Source organism: Entelurus aequoreus, linkage group LG23 (assembly GCF_033978785.1).
Source record: "Entelurus aequoreus isolate RoL-2023_Sb linkage group LG23, RoL_Eaeq_v1.1, whole genome shotgun sequence".
Classification (NCBI taxonomy): Eukaryota; Metazoa; Chordata; class Actinopteri; order Syngnathiformes; family Syngnathidae; genus Entelurus; species Entelurus aequoreus.
In genome coordinates, this window is record NC_084753.1 from 29,117,986 (window position 1) to 29,139,585 (window position 21,600).

The following is a 21,600-nucleotide window of genomic DNA, read 5'->3' on the forward strand; positions in this document are numbered from 1 at the left end:
AAAATGCATTTTTAGACAATATGATTTGCCTGAGCGGCTAGGAGACACCAAGAGTAACAAGCGGTAGAAAATGGATTAGAAAGGAAAGATTTAAAAAAAAATTTAACTTGGGACTTCCCGTGGGCCGGATTTTGGATGCTGGGGGGCCTGATCCGGCCCGCGGGCCGTAGTTTGGGGACCCCTGAAATTAAGGCTTGTAAAGCCTATTTTTTAACCAAACTCAATAATTCCATTTTGTTTACCTCAATAATGAAAACATTAACATTTTATAAGACTTCTTACATATGTGAAAAACTATCTTTGTGAGGAACAAATATTTTTTTTTATACAATGTTTAACTAGAAAGCAGCATAGACAAGTATTGTCTACCTGTGTGTGTACATGAGTGTGTGTGCGTGCAGGTGTGTTGATTACGATTACTGACGCCGTTCACCTGTGAGCTGCAATTAAGGGCTGTATAAAACATGTGTGTAGACCCCAATGAGGCAGTCAGCCCTTCACTTCACTTCAGAGTTGGTGGCATTTCTGGTCTTCTAGTGCCAAGCTCTGCTAGTGATTGGAGTTCTGTGACTTGCTTTTTTTTTTTTTGTCTGTGTGGCTTCGCTCCCACTGACTGCAGGATGAGGAGTCTTGGGAACATGTGAGTATATTTGGTTTTTGTGTTTTTGCCTTGCCATGTTTTCCCTTTCTAATGTGTGTGTTTCCAGTTTGATATGGAGCCTGCTGGCCGCAGTGTTTCAGACTGACGCTTGGCCTAATTTGAAAGTCAATTCTGAGTCACGTAAGTATATTTCAATTTTTTTTTAGTACGTTAGTTCTGTTGCTTTGGTTGACCAAGGTTTCTTTCTTTACCAGGCAAAGGATTAAAGTCTGAGTGCTTGGATAACATGATGAGACTAACACTGGATGAGGCCCTTGCTGTGGGCAACCAACTTGAAGTAGAGGCCATCAGTGAGTGTTTTAACTCCTTATTGTTAATTTTATACTCAATCTGACCTTTTTTGGGGGGAAACTCACTTGTGGTTCCAGATGGCACACGGCACATTGTGCTAACACCCCCCTTGGCTTCTCAATGTGGATACAGCATGGAGTCTGACCCGTGGGGTAACACCAGAATCTACACCTCGCTGATGGGCTGCTATGTGAACAACAAAGTATGTCATTTGGGTTTATATTAGTTTTCCTGCTAAATTAAACTTAAAACATGCACACATTAGACCAGCCTTTTAACATACTTGCAGTACTGCACTGTTTTGCATGTTTACACCTGGGCTTGTAAAATGGAGGCCCATAGATGACCTGTGAAATTCAGCTCAACTCCCAAATCTTGACTAGCACTTTGCAGTCTGCTTAAATGACAACTTTGTTTAGCAAACTTGTATTGCTTGCAACTAAAGCCTTCGATTGGCTAGCTGAACAAAATGGTCTAGATAATGTTTAAGCTTTGTGTCACCAATTTGGTGTTTAATATTACTTGTAACATGCTACATCTGTAGCGCTGACACTTGCAGGGGCGTCACTAGCTTTTAAGGACAGGGGGGGCTTAGCCCCCAGGAGATGCACAGGATGCGAGCGAACGTAGCGCACAAAACTTCACAAACGGCTAACAAAGACTTAGAAATTATTCATTATTATTTCAGTGGGTTTATTTTCAATGTGTGTTCAGTACAACAACAAACATGGGTTTGCACAGTGACATTTTGTTTACAGTATCAACAAGAAATAGGGCACGTCCGACCAGTAGGAGGCCACAGGGCAGACCCAGGACACGTTGGGAAGACTATGTCTCCCGGCTGGCCTGGGAACGCCTCGGGATCCCCCGGGAAGAGCTGGACGAAGTGGCTGGGGAGAGGGAAGTCTGGGCTTCCCTGCTTAGGCTGCTGCCCCCGTGACCCGACCTCGGATAAGCGGAAGAAGATGGATGGATGGATGGATGGATGGATGGAACAAGAAACAATGACTTGCATGATCCTTCAAGATGCAATGAAAGTCATGGCATTAGCTTCTATGTTATTCATTCACAACATAGAGGCTAATGCCACCACTTTTGCTCACAATACAATAGTTTGTTCCCAAATATTTTGAAGTTGCACAGATTACATTTTGGGCACATATGTGACTAAAATGGTTGTAAATTCAAGCCCTGGAAATATTACTTAATTACTTTAATTAAAGTAATATCGGGATAATTTGGCATATATATATGTAATCTACTTTACATTTGATTCCAAATCTCAAAGTACTACAGAATTACAACCATTGGCATTGTTAGGCCTATTTTGGCGTTGTAATAAAAAAATGGCTTATCGATAAGCCATTTGTTTTGAGATATATATAAAATGTCCTTACATAACATCACCAGAATGATTGACAATTAGGAGGACCAATAGTCAACATGATCCACCCAGAAATAAATAAAACAAATGGCTTATCGATAAGCCATTTAAAAAAAAAAAAAAAAGTTTTAATATTTATATGTATCATTATTCTCCTACTCGCCTTTCCAGTAGAGGCCTCTCACTTTCTGTGCTCCTCTGCCCTGACTCCTACAAGTCAATAGGGGTTGTGGAGTGATTATTTATTATCTACTGATGATAGTCATATGTGAATGAGCTCAGCTCCTGTTCTCCTCCATGTGTAAAGTGAGAAACACAGCTAATGCTGCAGAAGGAAGTAACTCCAAAGATAGCAAATGGTAAAGAGTGCACATTTAACTTTATAAATAACCGGGACCTTTATGATGCATTTCAGGCTAACTAAGTAGCAGCATTGTTTTAGAGCGGGAATGTAGCTTTTTGTCAAACACAGACCTGGTGTAAAGTGGAGCTAATACATTTTACTACAAGCAGTGATTAATACTTTTCTTGAAAGTTTGTCCATTTTGCATCCGTTCACATTCTTGTTCTGCAGTGCTGTGTGCTAATGTGCTTCGTACACCTGCAGGACCGCAAGGTCGTAGAGAAGATGCGGACTGGATTTTGAGTGATGTGGGCATTTTCTATATGAACAAGTGGAATGGATTGGATACTGACTCACTAAATGGGCTCTCTACCGTATGCTATGAAGTGAGGGGAAACTGAGTGAATGACAGGTTATATGATTATTTATTTAGACTCTTATTCAGGACACTTTATAATGAATATTTTGGCATGTGTTTGTAAAAAAAAAAAAAATCCCAAATATTTAGGGGGTTTAAGAATATTTAAAGGGGGGCTTGAGCCCCCCTAAAATAGGCCTAACAACGCCAATGGCTGACAGCCTAGTGAGTATTTTAATGCGGTCGTCCCTCGCCCCACTGCAAATAGTCAGTGTTCAAAAACAAGAAAAAATAAAAAAGCAAAAATTTGGGGTATTTTATTTGACCTAAGCACAATTATCTGCCAATTGAACAAGAAAATTCAGCTTGTCAAGACTTTCCAAAACAAGTAAAATTAGCTAACCTCAATGAACCCAAAAATACCTTTTTAAAAATAAGGATATTCTCACTAATAAGTGCACTTTTCTTGGTAGAAAAAAGAGACCTTATTTGCTCAATATGTTGAAAAATATTCTTAAATTAAGCAAATGCTAGTGCCATTATCTTGACATGTTTTTGTCATGCTTGAAGTAAGAAATTATTACTTTAAAAAAGCAGTATACTTGTGGGTGTTTGACACAGCTTCTTCCTGATAATTTAGGACCAGAACACTAACATAAAATCTGCTTAGTGAGAAGAATTATCTGATCAGACAGAAAAGAAGCAAATATCACCCTTGAGATATTTAATCTTACTTAAATTTTGGTTTTTTGCAGTGCACATCTCTTTCACATTCAGAAAGTCCTAAAGTAGCTTTTTGATTTAGCTATGAAAATATTCCAAGTTCCTACATCCAATAAATGAAGAGTTCTACTGTATTACTCTTGGCACCTAGAAGATAGATTTGGCTATGGAAGCTCGAGTGCATAAGACCCTCAAAAGTAGTTTGTTTACATATTAAGATAATGTTTTACTATTGTATAAACTACATTTTCAATATTATATTCCAGGTGTTTGTATAAAAAAATGGGTTTATAAATCCAAGGCTAAGTATCTTGCTGCAGTGAAGCCAATTCAAAACTGCTATGCTACTTTAACATTAAAAAAAACAAATGTTCCAGTATAATTTAATCCTGCTCAGTGGTTGGTGTCTGCCCTGAATTCGGTAGGTCGTGAGTTCAAACCCCGGCAGAGTCATACCAAAGACTATAGGGGGAAAAAAGGGACCATTAACTCCCTGCTTGGCACTCAACATCAAGGGTTGGAATTGGGGGTTAAATCACAAAAAAAAATTCCTGGGTGTGGCTGCTGCTCACTGCTCTCCTCACCTCCCAGAGGGTGATCAAGGGTGATGGGTCAAATGCAGAGAATTTCACCACACCTAGTGTGTGACAATCATTGGTACTTTTAACTTTAATAATATGGTAGTCTCGAAGTACAGCTGTAAATGGTGTGCAATGCTAAATGAGCAGTACCTCTGAGCTTTTGACTGGCTGCAGCCATGATGCTGCTATATCGAACTGAAACAAATTTGATCCACGAGTTCATTTTGGTCCAAAGAACCAGCAAACTCCTGCACAGCTTACTTAAGCCTCATGAAAGTGCCTTGCTTACTATAAGGTCCATTTTCAACGGTATGATCTCTTGCAGGATGACACCACCTTTAATGTTGGCCTCAGACTTCAAATGTACAGCCAGAGCGTGTCTAACGTGGTCTCCCATGATGTGATGCAAACATGCCACTACACCCGCTGGGCTGCCAGACAGGTTCTTTGTGAGAGGAACTACATGGAAGTATGTGGCTTTTGCACTTACCATCCTATTGTCTTTTAAGGAGAGATCAAATTAACTGTCGTCCTTAGGTGTCCCATTACATGGTCGCACCTGTTCAATCTCCCAAGGGTGACGAGTACGCCACCAACGCTGTATGTAGAATGTGACAATTGTTTGTATTTTTTGCACTTCATGAAATTAAATCCAGTTCTTGCCAGGCCTCTGATGTGGAGCACGGAATCTGGAAGATGACCTTCCACACCCCAGAGCCGGTGGTCATGATGGCCGGCGAGGCCCAACAAGCGGGATACAGCGCCATGGCCACTCCTAACCGCCTGGTTGTGCGAAGCCCATACAACACAGCAGAAACCTACTCTGAGGATGTAAGTGGTGCACTAAATCTGTTGGTCGCCTCCTGGCTGACACAAATCCATTTTAGGTGGCTGGAGTCCCCATGGAAATTCTGAAGGTCAGCACCTACCACAAGACTCCTCAAGGTTTAACTGTACAAAACATGGCAGCGGCTTGTCCTATTGGTGAGTTTCTTCACACAAGGATACATTTCCTCGGCTGTATCTCACTTTTGGTTTAACTCTTCAAACAGGCGGCGTCCTTTTCACCGATGACACCATCTCTTGGCACGTTCCTCGCCGTGTGACTCCCCTTCTGGACGGCAGCTTTAAAATCCTGGAAATGCACATGGGCATCAATGGGCAGCGACTGGACCGACCTCAAATGGCCGCTCGGGGCTACACTCTGTCTGCTACAGACTTTCACATTGTCGTGGAGCTCCCTGTTGGTTGTCCTCTTGGCTACAACAAGGTTTGATTGCCCTTCATCGACTGTGCAGGACTACAGATTGCATGACTTACTATAAACGTAATTGCAGAGCCATGCCCCAGATTACCAATACCACATTACCTACTCTGTGGAACCCATGCTTGAGGTCCTGTGGCGGACGGATAAGACCCAAGAAGACAACAGATACAAGATTTTGTTCCCCATCACCACCCCTCTGATGCCCAGGCCTCCCCAAGCTGTTGACTGTAAGTCGACTATGTTAACAACCTGTTTGCGCACATAACAAGCCCATTTTTTAATATTTAGATACAAATGCTGAGGAGAGGTTGTTTAATGTCAATGTGGGGACCTTCCTTGATGATGTGGAGCTGAAGAACATCACTTTCTCCATGAACACCCTCACTCTTGAAGAGTGTGAAGCTAGAGGCTTTGTTGTGCAAGAGCACAGCCATCTTGGTGGTACAAAGAGCTTTACTCTGCAAGTCCCCTTCGACGTCCCTGAAGTCATGAAACACGTAGGTTCATATAAACATTTCTGGTACGTACACAAACATGGCTGATTCTCATCATATCTGCAGAATCCTGAGCCCCTGGTTACAACCTACACCCTGTCTGTGGTCTTTGGCTTTATGGTTCACCCTGAACAGATGCTATTTGCTCACCCTGTCAAGCTACATGCCTCTCTGCAGGATGTTGGTAAGTGACTCGTGTATTTAGGACACTGACTGGTATGTATCACAACTCAATGCTAACGTGTTTGTCTTTCTCAGTTCTCCCCACAATTACAGGCTCTTGTGATCAGAACCTATTCCATGTCCAAGTCAAATATGGAAATCAAGGCAAGAACTTCAACACTGTTGTCGGCTATCAGACCATCACCCCTGAGCTGGCCCCGGCTTTCAACTTGCAAGAGAATGAGACCCACCTCACCCTCATGGTGCCCTTCGATGACAAAGTGACTGCATTCGAGGTAGACTGGGATACATGAACTTCAATGCAGACCATAGCCACATTCTCTAACCTGTCTTTATTTCAGTACGTAACATCCGACGCAATCAGGGTCAGACTTGACATGCTGCTTTGGGAGCCAAACAACAACTGGGTGCTTGGTGATCTTTATCTGTGCTGCAACTTCCCTTTGAAGACAACTGGTAAGTAAAGCTACGATTGACTACTGCAGACTTTGCTACACCTACAATACACAATGGAGCTCTGCCTACAGTCAAATGTGATGTTTGGTGTGCACAATTGGTAAAGATTGAAGAGTTAATTCTGGCCAATGTTTCAAACTCGCTATTATGGGACCTCAAGGACTGGAGTTGTGGGGTAAATGGTGACTTTTCCCTGTCCAGAGTGCCACCCCAATGGAACTATGACTGCACTGGCTGTCAAGGTGGAATCTGTTCCCAACCTCATTCCCAACTGGCTGACTCTAAAGGACAAAGCCTGCAAGCCAGTCTTCAGCGATGACCGCTTTGCTTACTTCTCTTTCGGTGTCAATTCCTGTGGAACCACAAGATCGGTAATTAATGCATTTTAAAAAGTGCCACAAATCATGAGTTCTTAATTAAATGTTTCCTTCAGTTCTTTGACAACTACATGCTGTACCAAAACGAGATTGGACTCTATTACAACAACAAAGGCGCCTCCTACACATCACCTGTAGATCCTGAGTATAGGTAAGCTGTCATGTATAATCTTACCTGGGACATTTGGTAACTATTTACTTTCCCGTAGACAATCCATCTCCTGCTACTATGCTGTCAACGAGACTCAGACTGTTGGCTTTGGCTACAAATCTCGCAGCACTTACCCTGCAGCTGAGGTTGGCTTGGGACTCCTTGCTGTGCAAATGAGGCTCGCTCAGGGTAAGACTGTATCACATGTTTGTAGAGAAGACTGCTTCTGAACTCCTTATCCCTTCAGATTCATCCTATGAGCTCTTCTACCAAGCTGAAGACTACCCAGTAGTGAAGTACCTGAGAGAGCCCGTGTACTTTGAGGTGGAGCTGATGCGTACTGATGATCCTTACTTGGAGCTTGTCTTGGAGAACTGCTGGGCCACCGCTCATCCAGACAGAACATCTCTGCCCAGCTGGGATATTATTGTGAACACGTAAGCTCATCCCACAATCTTCGCTACAGTCTTCCACACTGCACTAATGTATATTTCCAATGTTTAGCTGTGGTAACCATGACGACAGCTATGTAGCACTCTTCCACGCCGTGATGCCTGACCAGAGAGTCACCGTCCCATCCCACATCAAACGCTTCTCTGTCAAGATGTTCACCTTTACCAAAGACAACGAGGTTCTTAAAAATGAGGTAAAGCCGATTCCCTGGTTTTTGAACCATCCCGGTGCTTGTTACTAAAATCTATTCTGTTCAGATCTACGTCCACTGCGATGCAGTGATCTGTGACACAAACGGCCAAGCTGACGGTACCTGCAGAGGTCAGTGTAAACATCCCAACCCCCGTAACTCTGCCTTCCAAGGACTGAAAAGGGGTAAGTACAAAAACTCTTGCCTGAACTCAAAACATGCTGTTGACTAAAAGGTATTGTCTGGTTTTCAGCCCAAAGAAGCACCGATTCAAACCAGCGTAGACAAATCTCATCTGGACCAATTATGTTTCGCCACCAGTAAACTCTGAATAAAGTCTTTAACTGAACTTTGCTTTTGAAGTCTTTTCTAATCTGGTTTTAAACTACTTACTAAAAGTTACATATTTAGCTTCAAGATTTTTTGTATAAACTTTAACTGATTTTAAAATCAACACATCCTAGACCTTAAAGCAACATTCCATTCTAAAAAAAAAAAAAAACCAACCCTGCCATTGCAGTATGACCACCTTTTCAACTACGCCAATTAACGTTTCAGAACATTCTAGTTGAAGCTTTTTTTTATATATATACTCTCATACACTGTTATTCATATATAGGTACCTACGCTCTCATATATATCTCATACACCTTGGTGTTAGGCCTATTTTAGCCCCCCTAAAATATTCTTAAGCCCCCCTAAATTTGGTGTTTTAAAAATTTTTTTTTTTTTACAAATGCATGCAGACTAATTATAAAGTGGCCCGAATATGAGTTTAAATAAATCATTTAACCTGTCATTATTCACTCAGTTTCCCCTCGCTTCATAGCGTAAGGTAGAGAACCCCTTTAGTGCGTCAGTATCCATTCCACTTGTTCATATAGAAAATGCCCACATCACTCAAAATCTAGTCCGCATTTCTCTGCGACCTTGCTTGCGGTCCTTGGACTTGTTCATTTAGAAAATGCCCACATCGCTCAAAATCCAGTCCGCATTTTCTCTGCGACCTTGCTTGCAGTCCTGCAGGTGTATGAAGCACATTAGCACACATCACTGCAGAACAAGAATGTGAATGGATGCAAAATGGACAAACTTTTTCAAGAAAGTATTCATCACTGCTTGTCTTAAAATATATTAGCTCCACTTTACACCAGGTCTGTGTTTGACAAAAAGTTACATTCCCGCTCTAAAACAATGCTGCTACTTAGTTAGCTAGTAAGCCTGTAATGCATCATGAAGGTCCTGGTTATTTATAAAGTTAAATGTGCACTCTTTTACCATTTGCTATCTTTGGGGTTTCTTCCTTCTGGAGCATCAGCTGTGTTTCTCACTTTACACATGGAGAACAGGAGCTGACCTCATTCACGTATGACTATAATCGGTAGATAATAATAATAATCACTCCACAACCCCTATTGACCTGTAGGAGTCAGGGCAGAGGAGCACAGAAAGTGAGGGGAGAGGCCTCTACTGGAAAGGCGAGTAGGAGAATGATACATATAAATAAATATTAAATGGATTATCGATAAGCCATTTATTTCTGGGTGGATCATGTTGACTATTGGTCCTCCTAATTGTCAATCATTCTGGTGGTGATACAAATATTCTCCCGAAAATCTCCTGATTTCCAGCCGGAGCTGGAGGCCACGCCCCCTCCAGCTCCGGCTGGAAATCGGGAGGTTTTCGGGAGAATATTTGTCCCGGGAGGTTTTCGGGAGAAATTCGGGAGTCTCCCGGAAAATTCGGGAGGGTTGGCAAGTATGCATACACAAATACAGTACATACCTACATACTCAAAGTTCGTACATTCACTGTACAAACCTACATACACATACTGTACATATACATTCACTGTACAGACATACATATACACATGCTGTACATATACATTCACTGTACAGACATACATATAAACATACTGTACATATACATTCACTGTACAAACATACATATACACATACTGTACATATACATTCACTGTACAGACATACATATAAACATACTGTACATATACATTCACTGTACAAACATACATATACACATACTGTACATATACATTCACTGTACAAACATACATATACACATACAGTACATATACAAGTACATATACATACATGCACTCATGCATATAATCAGGTTTCATCAAACATAAATTAACATTGTTACCTTAGGTTAAACTGGATAACACATGGCACACTGACAACTTAACCTATTCTTACTATAACAATCTACAAGGTTAATATAGCTGGCTTCTTTCTTCCCCTCCATTGTTCTGCTTTCTTTTGTATCTCTAGTTATCATTACGTATATGTATTGTTGCATTTGAACAACTGTATTGTTGATAATAGAGGTAAATTATTGGTATTGTTCATTATCAATAGTGCTATTTCTGTTGGTATTTGTATTGCTCCATTTGTAGTGTAATAATGCTCATTGTCATTTCTGTATTATTTATTTCACTAACTGCTTCTTTGCTATCACTTTTACCATCATATTTGTACATATCCTATTTGCTGATGTTGCTCTATTGTTGTTATTGTTGTGTTTGCTGTTGTTGTCTCTGTCTAGTCCCCCTCTTGTCCCCAGAATTCCCCCTCAGTCTTCCTTTTATTCCTCTTTCTATCCCCTCCTGCTCTGGCCCGGCTGCACCAAATGATAATATAAATACATTTAATAAAGTCAAATACAAACAAGGCAACAAGAGAAGTATCCTACACTTCTCTTTTGTAAAGTAAATCTGAACAGCCGATATGGGCATCTACATCAACTATATGATTTGCCTGAGAAGCTGGACAGGACAAAAAAAATAAATAAAAGGCATGTTACATGTTATACCAGTGCTGGTTTGAAGGGCCGAGCACTGATTAAATTGATTTAAATTTAATTTCAACCAGAGAACTTGATTTTAGATACAAGCGTCTTGCGCCAAGAGCTCTGTCACGTAAGCTGAGGTACGTCTATTATAAAATAGTTTCACCAAAAAGCACAGACAATTTGGGTCCTACCGACAAGGTGTCCAATTCTCCGGAAAGTTTGGCTCAACAAATGGAACGTAATATTGCGAAGAAGCCTTTATCTGCGGATGAGGTGTCTGTAAATTTTACCGTGTACATTTTTTCTTATAATATTGTAAGTTATAGCACTAGCATGCATTTAAAGCTGGGTCACAATGTGTTAGGGGGTTATTCCATTAAGGAAATATGTCCTTAGATGTCAATCACAGCTCATCCAGAGATTGTCTGCTCTTGCCCAAGGGCAGGGGTTGGCAACCCAAAACGTAAAGAGCCATATTGGACCAAAAATACAAAAACTAATCTGTCCGGAGGCGCAAAAAATGAAAAGGGGTGTTATAATGAAGGCAACACATGACATAAGTGTCTCTTAACTATAATAGCCTACTATCAAAATGGCTGAAGCAAATCTTCGTTGACAGAAATGTTGAAATGTAATATTTATTCTACACATTTTTACATTACAAACCATTAGTAAATCAGAGGTTGCTCAGAAGGTGAGAACTCCTGGAAATTACTGGCTTTTAATGGCCAAAGGTATAGATGTGTGTGTCCAAGTTAAAGGAAACGGCAGGCTGTTTCTTCTAATTGATTTGGCAAGCTAGGCAATGTTTGCTGTGGTCTGGAACAACATGGCACACAAACAACTATCAGAAATGCAGCCAATGAATCAAAAAACACAGGACGAGATGTTGAACAGTCCCTTGTGCCAAATGTGGAGAGTACTCACTCGAGATGTCCTTGTTGAGAGTGGTAGACAGACAACGTGGGGGTGTGGGGGGTGGGGTGTTCTTGTGACTTGTATGGGATATGAGACTTGGTCAGGGTTAAATTCCAGGACAATTGGACAAGCGACACATCTTCAGTAGTGTGCCCTTGCATCATTGGGTGTTTCGGCCTTCAAACACTATACACCCTCCACAAAGGTGGCCCGCCGAAGGATGATCAGTCCTCAGCTTGTGTCCCGTGCTCAACTGTTCCTGAAATTCACCCTGTTATACTGCTGTTTTTGGGGCCCAACCGGGACCCTTCCGCTTGAGCCAAATCCACTGGCTGCTTCTTTCGGCTGCCTCTGAGACTGCTCTGATGGTCCTCCGCAGAGCCTGACCGTGGCTGCCGAGTTCCCTCAGCAGTCTGATGGTAGACGACGCCACAACTCCTCTGCATCCCACTTCAACTGGATAGACTTTGGTGTTCCAGCCACGCTGCCTCGCTTCTTCTGCTAGCTCTGAGTAGCGCAGCTTCTTACGTTCATAGGCCTCCTCCACAGAGTTCTCCCATGGGACTGTGAGCTCTATGACGTAAGCAGTCTTCACCGAAGGGGACCAGAGCACCAAGTCTGGCCTGAGGTTGGTAGAAGCAATCTCAGGTGGGGAAACCAGCTGTTTGCCGATGTCTGCCAGCATCGTCCAGTCGCGGGCCCTGTATAGGTGTCCTGCTTCTGGTTTGGTGGAAAGCTGTTTGGGTGTTTTCCCGCCCTCTCGGACAAACATTGTTGTCTTCATGGGATTGGATACTCTTGGTGGCAAGGAGTTGACTGCACCTCCAGGGCTGATGCCAAGCTCTTGAGGACCTGGTTGTGTCGCCAGGTGTATCTCCCCTGCGTGAGGCTCGTCTTACATCCTGTCATGATGTGTCTGAGGGTTGCTGGAGTTGGGCAAAGGGCACAGATTGGATCCTCGACATACCACTGATGGAGATTCTTTGGTGATGGGAGCACATCATACGTTGCTCTGATGATAAAGCTGATTTTACTTGCTTCCATCTGCCATAGCTCCTTCCAGCTTATCTTTCTCCTCTCCACTCCTTCCCACTGCATCCATTGCCCCTGTTTGGTGAGAGACAGCCTTCGCACTCCTTAAGACCTCCTCCTGGCGACGCACCTCCTCCACCACCAGCGTCCTCCGCTCTGATGTTGTAGCATTTTTCCAGGATGGTTCTCTTGCAATCAGGCCAAAGCCTCCTCTTCCCTGTTGGACCTTTCCCACGATGTCTCTGTGCCTCAGGGCTGCTGTAGCTTGCTGCACCGCATCGGATGGTGTCCACTTCTGCCCAGTTACTAGGGGCGGTGCAACAGTGCTAATGGTCTTGTCTCTGGAGTCCTTCAGTGTCATCTGGAGTCTAACTTTAGAACACTTGTATTCCTCAGTTAGACTAGTGAGAGGTAGCTCCAGGATCCCTTTGCCGTAGAGGCCGATGTTACTTAGACATTGTGGAATGCCAAGCCACTTTTTTGCATATGAAGTGATGGTTCGCTCCATCTTCTCCACAGTGGTTATTGGAACTTCATACACAGTGAGTGGCCACATTGTCCGGGGGAGGAGTCCAAATTGTAGGCACCAAAGCTTCAGTTTCCCTGGCAAAAGAGTCTTGTCTATGTTATCCAGGCTCTTCGCGATCTCTTGCCTTAGTTGTTCTATTTGTTGTTTGTCCTTGAGGCTTGCATTGTACCATCTGCCCAGGGTTTTGACAGGCTGCTCAGACACCGTTGGAATTGGGTCTTTGCCGATGTAGAACCTTGTATCTCTCAGCACCCCCTTGATTATGGAGATGCTTCGAGATTTACTAGGCTTGAATTTCATTCGGGCCCACTCGATGTTCTCCTGCAGCTTTCCAAGTAGACGCTTGGTGCATGCTGCAGTAGTGGTTAGTGTTGTCATGTCGTCCATGTAAGCCCTGATAGGTGGAAGACGGAGCCCAGCCCTGGTTCGTTCACCACCCACCACCCACCTTGAGGCCCTCATGATGACTTCCATGGCCATTGTGAAAATCAGGGGTGAAACTGTGCAGCCTGCCATGATGCCTACTTCCAAGCGCTGCCATGTTGTAGTAAAGTTGGCTGTTGTGAAGCACAGCTGCAGGTCTTGGAAGTAGTTCTTGACCAGTGTGGTGATGGGTTCTGATACAAGGAAGAAGCTAAAAGATTCCCAGAGAAGTTCATGGGGAACTGAGCCAAATGCATTGGCCAGGTCGAGGAACGTTACATGAAGATCTCTCTTATCCTTCTTGGCTGCTTGGATCTGATGCCAGATCATGCTTGTATGTTCTAGGCAGCCAGAGAATCCTGGAATTCCAGCTTTCTGTACAGATGTATCAATGTATTTGTTCTTTACCAGGTATGTGGACAGTGTTGCGTTTGACCAGATGTTCCTCCAAGTGGGATGTAAAGCGCTGGTCAGTCCCAAGTTCCTTAGACAACATATAAACTGACTCAAAGGTACCACCCAGCACAGAATAGTTATTTTGTAATTTTATTGTCAAATATTTGAGAATAGAGACCAGCCTCGAACAACACATACGAATGCGCAGCCCAAGTTGATCTGGCATTCCACAGGCAAAAGCAACTCTTTTCACACAAAGAAAGCCCCCATCTCCCCCCCCCCCCTCCTCTCAACACTGATAAGAAGAGAGACTTGGGGGTTGTGTTCACATTCCTGATGGTTTACGACCCTGCCTAAACAGGCAATCTGAAGACAAAGAGAAACTAGTAAGAGACAAATTAAGGAAAAATATGAGCTGATTCAAACATGATTATGAATAAAGAAATAGCTCTTAAACATATGCATTATCCACAATCCCCCTTCAGATCTTATCCAAAAGATCTCTCCTACGAGAGCAACACCTCTAAAGCACGCCCCACATTAAAGTAGGTGCTGTAGTTTTTTTCTTTTTTTTTCTTTGAGCAAGCTAGCAATAAAACAACAGCATATTTACATGGATGATAGATGGAGGGAGTCCACGTCAATGTCATCATGGTCAGGGAAGGAAATCAACAATTCTCGAAAGTCTCCATTTTGCTTGACCCCCTTCAAAGACATAACGAGCCCAGAAACAGGGTGGGGTTGACCTTCTACAGCTCTAACAATGATGCGGGTGCATAGAGACTTAGCACAAGGGGCGATAAAGCAACCGCAAGAGGCTATAATGGCCAAGAAAACTCCAATGGAGACCAGGACAGACTTAATTAGGTCAGTCCACCTGCCAAATGTGCTTTGGAGCCAATCTTTAAAGGGGTCAGAGACCCCTGAAACTTCAGTAAGTTCCTTAGACAAGGCCTGGAGGCCCTCTAAGGCCCTCTGAACTGAGCCATCTGGTGCAGTGTTGTTAGGAATGAAGGTACAGCATTGGTCACCAAACATTGCACACACGCCTTCTTCCTTGGCTAGGATGCGGTCAAGGGCTATGTGGTTCTGGATGGCCATGAGGGAGGTCGGGGAAAGTTGTTCAGCAAGTCCCTCAACGGCGTCACGAGTCAGGTTGGTCAGTCTCAACAGATTATAAAAAACATAGTTAATGCGTTCTACATTTTTAGTAGCAGTCACAGGGAAAATAGCACCAATGATAGGAAGGTTCTCGAAACCTGCACAGGATTCACACCACAATTTGTGTTGTGAGGGGACCCCTCTTGGTTGTCCAATTGCATCAAAGTAAACACCATCAGGGTTTCTCATCAGATCAAAGGAGCCCTTTACACTCCTCAGAGATAAAACATGGCGGCGTCGGCGAGAAGTTAGAGAGGCCGCTGAGACAGGAGTTACAAGGGGAGTTAATTTGGTACCCACTAGGGTGAGTGGGGTCACCAGTCTAACCATAGCACAAAGCCCTACGGATAACGTTGGGATTCTAATGTACAATCTGTGCTCCCCACAATACCAGAATAAGTCAGCTCGTGCCCAAGGGCCTATCCTTGAGCCATCTATCAGTGTGGTGCACCAGGAAGGGTTAATGTCACCCAATTTGTTGGGGGACGAAGAGGGTCCTTTGAATTGAAAACACGTGTAATTCAGCTTTTGGGCCACAAATGTAAGAAGTCGGGTGGAATTGTCAACAGGAGGGTACACACTAGCCAACAAATCGCACCCTGGTGGCGTGGGTTCAGAGAACAAGGAAATAAGACAGTTTGAGCCATTTATGTCAGTCAACTTAAAAGGGGCGGGGTAAGTGTGGGGAAAAGGACGTCCAGCGGAACAAGCAACACAGTCACCCAGGTTTTGGCTCTTAGCCATGCTAGTCATCCACCTGAGCCATAGGTTGCCTGCACCTGCTCCTAAGGTCAAAGCTACCAGGTCTTCAGTGGTGATGTCATTAGTATACACAGATGTGAGAGCTTTTGTAACGTCACCGAGGTGGAGTGGCACTTTAGGTGCTACAGAGGGGGCAAAGGTAGTTAATGCCCTCTCAAGGATATTAATTTTAATAATCCCTTTAGGGTCCGTACCAGCCTGTTCAACCCCCAAAACAACATAAAAGGGACTTGGCACAACACCCATTCCGATAATTGTAAGTGCAAGGGGATTCTGGGAACGATCAAAATTCCTCTGAAAGGTCATCCCTCTCTGAATAACTTCTAATAGTAGAGGTAGGCGGTAATGGTAAAAAGAGGGCCCTGTGTAGTGGGTTACACTCGTCCATGAGGGGCACCACCCACTAGAGTATGTTGTCTGCTTCCGACACCAATGGTTCAGTTTTATGTCGTAACAAAGATAGAGGTTACTACCATGGTACAAACTATTTTTTCCCCCGCAATTAATCACACTGCACAGGTCAAAAAAATAAGTCTTGCTGTCCCCCCTAACCCAGTCTATTTCAAGTCCGCCATATGTTCTAAGACACTTGTCAGTCACTGTCGTCGGGAAGGAAGGACTGAGGCACAAGAACAGTAGAACAAGCCTAAACACGCTTTGAGTACCTTGAAGGTAGAAAAGCGCTATACAAGTATAACCCATTTATCATTTATTTATAACACCAATCCGTCAGGAAATACTACTGGGCGTAACATCCTGCCTTTCGTCTATCAAAATCAGAGTAATTCAGGTAACGAAACGGGGATAAACATCAAACTTTTCACTTAATAGAACGACACAGATAGTTATGCTGAAAACAAGCAAGAGAAATTGGATAACTTTGAGTATAAAGGCTGGTCTCAAATAAGGATATACAATATAGAAGTTAAAAAGAGTAATATAGGTAGAAAATCTCTCTCTCAGCGTCGTCTTCTGGGCTGTAGGATTATGTGTGTGTAATTAAACCCTCGCTCTTCTATGACCTAGAGGGGGAGAGGTTACTAGCACAATCACCCCTTATGTGTGTTACTTCGTTAACACACACACTAAAAATGAGTCGTTTTCTGCTCCCGTTCTTCTTCAGCTGCCTCAGGCTCAAAAGGCGCTGCTAGGGGGTCGAGTGGGGCAGATGATGTGGCTATGTCAGCAATGACATCCGCTGGTGATCTGTCAGGTTCTGCAGCAGGAGTGCGGAGGGAGAGGTGGTACCAGGTGTCCCCTTTACCAGCTAGTCGAAGGGCGTGAGACGTCCGTTCCACGACCTTGAAGGGACCAGTCCACCTGGGCTCCGTCCACTTGCGTTTGATGACTTTGAGCTTGACCCACTCTACGGGAGGGAGGGTCCCTGGAGGAGTGGATTGTTGTCCACGAATCTGTGCAGAGAAATTATTACACAAATTCTGAATTTGTTCAAAGTACCATTTTGGTTTTACGCTGATTCTTCCTTCCAGGGAGGCAGCTGGTCCTGGGAAGGGCTGACCTGAATGCAGTTCATAGGGTGAAAAACCAGTTTTGTTCATGGACATTCGGATGGTCATTAAAGCCAATGGTAACGCGTCAACCCACTTCAATTTGGTCTGTGCACAGATTTTTGCCAATTTTGTCTTGATGTTTTGGTTCATTCTCTCGACCTTACCTTGGGACTGAGGATGGTACACCGAACCAAACCTGTGTTCTAGTCCGAGAGCCTTTTCGACCAAGGCTAGGTGAGTATTTTTGAAATGGGTGCCGTTGTCTGACCTAATCTTTTTGGGGAAACCATGTCGGGGAATTAGGTCATTAACAAGCCATTTAATTACTGATTTTGCATCCTCTTTTGGGGTTGGAGTTGCTTCCGGCCATCCACTGTAATTGTCAACGCAAGTTAGCAAGTACCTTTTCCCTTGTACCTGATTGATCATGTCAGTGTAATCGATCGTCCATTCTTCACCATTTTGTGCCGGAATGGGGAAAGTCCCCATTTCTGGTTTCAGTGTTGGTCTGGGGTTAAAGTCCTGGCAGATATCGCAGTATCTGACGTGGTTGTCCACAATATTCTCCAAATAGGGGTGCCACCATAGTGACAAGTACGCTTTTGTTTGCTTTGCCCCCACATGTCCGGGACCGTGGGCCCATCGGAGCATTTTTTGTCTAATTCCTGGGGGCCAGGCCAGGTGACCATTTGGCCCTCGCCAAAGACCTGTCGGGTCTTGTCTAGCGCCTCTTCTTAGCCACAAAGTTTTCTCTTGTGGTGAGGCCTGCCCCTGATGTTTTCTGATTTCATCATCAGACAGGGCAGGTAGGAGTTCTGTCTGGCAGGCAGTGGCAGTCATGATAATTCCAGTCTTGTCATAGCCAGCAGTCTGCTTAGCTACGGAGTCAGCAAAGTTGTTACCATCAGTTACTGTCCCTTCTTCCTTACTGTGTCCCTTGCACTTGACAATAGCTATCCTTCTAGGTAGGAGCAGCGCTGTTTCCAGTGCTTCCATTTCTGTCTTGTATTTAATTGGATGTCCTTCAGCAGTCAGGAAGCCATTTCTCTTCCATTTAGGAAGGTCAATGACAGCTGACATGAAGGCATAAGCCGAGTCCGTAAAGATAGTCACTTCGTAGTCTTTTCCTTGCTTTAGGGCTTCTGTCAAAGCCACAAGTTCAGCTCTTTGGGCTGACAGCTGTTCGTCAAGTGTCTGGGTGGCCAAGGTCTCCCATTCTCCTGAGCTGGACTGCTGTACCACTGACCAAGCTGCCTGCAATCCCTTTTGAGGATGTCTGAAACAACAGCCGTCCGTGAACAGCCAGTGGGAGCCTGGGATGGGTGTGGTCAACAGGTCTGGTCTTATCTTTTCAGTCAAAGCAACTCTCTCCTCACAGTGATGTAGTTCTCCACTATTTATGTTATCAGCCATGTTGATTCCTTCGTGTGTAAAAGTTATGTGAGGTTGTTGCAAAATTTTCATGAGTCTGCGTTGTTTGAGTGGCGTCATGGTAAACAAATGTGATGATACATATGCAATGACAGTGTGGTTTGTCAGTACTGTAAGTGGGTGTCCCATGACAATGTGTGCCGTTTTGTCAATCAGTTTTGCCAAAGTGGAAGCATGTTGCGAGCATGTGTGATGTCGAAGTTCAGATAGGTCAAGCAGAATGCTGGTGTAGGTTAAAACGCGACGCGTTCCCCCTATACCTCCCCCTTCAGGTTTCTGAAAAAGGACAGCGTTAGCAGTACCTTCACTCTCAGAAACATCTAAGTAGAAGGGTAGTTTGTAGTCTGGTACTGCAAGGGCAGAAGCAGAAGACAAATGTTGCTTGAGGTCAATGAAAGCTTGTTCGGCCTCAACCGTCCACTGGAGGGCAGCATTTGAGTTGCGGACTCCAGCAGTGCGGAGGAGGGCACGAAGAGGAGCTGTTTTCAAGGAAAAACAAGGAATGTAGGAGCGCCTGAAACCAGCCAATCCAAGGAAGGACTGTAATTGTTTGACAGAAGAAGGTTTAGGATGACATAGGATAGACTGGCGATGGTCAGGGGACAGGGAGACCCCCGTTGAGGAGATCTCCCGCCCCATGAAATGAACAAGGGTACGGGCAACCTGCAATTTCTTACGAGAGACCTTGTATCCCGTTGAGGCCAGGAGCTGAAGAACAGCTAGGGTGGCCGCCAGGCATGAGGTAGGAGAAGAAGCAGCGATGAGTATGTCATCTACATACTGGACAACAAATGTGTCGTCAAAAAGCTCCACTGAGGCCAGATCGTCTCGTAATTGCTGGTTGAAAAGGCCAGGCGACAGTTTCCAACCTTGTGGGAGACGGGAGTACTGCAGCTTTTGACCTTGAAAGGTGAAAGCAAAGACATGTTTGATGCATTCAGCGATATGGATGCAAAAGAAAGCATTCGCTAGGTCAATGACAGAGAAATAACAGTGTGCAGTGGTCAGATGGGTGAGTGTTGTGTAAGTGTTAGGAACAGGTATGGGAGGGGTCACTGTGACGTCATTAACGGCCCTAAGATCGTGTACCATCCGGTACACAGAGGTGCCAGTTTTTGGAACAGGCAAAATAGGTGTGTTCCACTCAGAGGTGGAGGGTTCCAATACTCCAGATTGTTTAAGGCCTGAGATGGTATCTGTAATGCCATCTATGGCTTGTTGTTTTTGTGGGTATTGTCTGACATGTACCACACTACTGGTGTCAATTTTGACAGAGACAGGGGACGCATTGACAGCAAGACCAACATCTGTGGGACCTTGAGACCAAACGGTCAGTGGGAGGGTGTTTAACATGTCAGCAGCTTCAGGATGGTCTGTTCGTTCTTGCCCATGCTCTCGAGCGACCTGAAGATGTTGTAGAACCCCGAGGTCAGCAGTCTGAGAGCAGGAGATACGAAACATATCAACTGAGTCAGAATGTTGTAAGTGTGGTATTTGGGTGTCTACCCAATCAGTGGCAGATACTCTCTGTTTTGTCATTGGACCCAAGTCCTTGGCTTGGTAGGCGGGACAAAGAGCAAGAGAACAACGTGGGACTGCCGTAGGGTCCATTTTATACCATTTTTTCTGTTGAGGAGTGAAGTCGACATGGGCGGACACACCCTGAGCTCCAGCATAGATGTGAGTGTAGGCCAAAGGCCACTCTTTTCCTGCTATGGTGTCAAAAACTTCTTGGTAACTTTCATCAGATTGGCGATCATAATATAAGGTGACATGTGGCGGATCAGGTGGTGGTACATACGGACGCAGCTCGGTCAGCCAGGGCTTCCACTGATAGAAGAGCAGGAGCAGCCCTTGTCCTTCACTTGTTTCCGGGAGGAGGCGTGTCCAGTAGATGTCCGCCATTTGTGGTACCTCAGGTTGAGGCATGAGCACAAACATGGAGGAGCCTTTATAGTGGTGTTGCAGCTTGGTGGTAGTGCCGTCAGGTAACACCAGGAAGGTTCCTTCTGTGCGATATTGAATGTCAGGGTACAGTTTGTAAAGCAGATCATTACCGAGCAGGCAAGGTGTGTGATGATCAACCACGAAGGGATGCTTTAGCGAGTGTCCAGCAATCTGAACCGGAATATGGTTTGGTGACAGGTAACATCCTTGTGACCCCAGCAAAGCCTTCAACCTTTAAAAAGGAAGCACACAGTTTCTTTGGAACTACTGCATTCAAAAGTGAATGTGTAGCGCCAGTGTCAATCATGAACTGATAACATTGTCCATTGACAACTATGTCCAGCAGGGGGCCTGTCTGTATTTCCTGCTGTGGCTCCTGCTGTGGGCAGCTTCAGAAGACCCCCCCCTTGGTCCACGTCGTCACCCAGGAAGTAGGCGGAGGCGCCAGGCGCTAGGGCGGACCTGGGGGCGTGGTATTGTTGCTGTTGTGGCTGCTGCTGGAAGGAGCTCTGTTGTGAACGCCCTCTGCCGCGGCCTCGTGTTCGTCTGGCGGCATGACGTAACCTTTCCTGTTCGGAAATGTTGGGACAGTCTTGAGCCCAGTGACCAGGCTGGTCACAGCCGAAACAGTTTCTTCCCCGGAGTGACTTTGAAACGCCGCGTCCACCACCTGAGCCTGAGGGTCTGGTTTCAAGTTTATTGAGGATTCTTTCCTCCATCTTTTGTAGCTCAAAAGCAAGTTCACCCGTTGCCGAATACACTTC

At 44.5% G+C, this 21,600-nt stretch overlaps 1 protein-coding gene across 1 annotated transcript in view; it reads left to right on the forward strand.

The window, feature by feature from the left end:
* The first annotated feature begins 475 nt into the window (after positions 1-475).
* Positions 476-21,600, forward strand: part of LOC133640361 (uncharacterized) — an 83,788-nt gene continuing 62,663 nt past the window's right edge. Inside the window, exons 1-2 of the mRNA XM_062033733.1 lie at positions 476-640; positions 708-781. Of these exons, the coding sequence (XP_061889717.1) occupies positions 621-640; positions 708-781 (94 nt within the window). The 5' untranslated portion in view covers positions 476-620. The remainder of the gene's footprint in view (positions 641-707; positions 782-21,600) is intronic.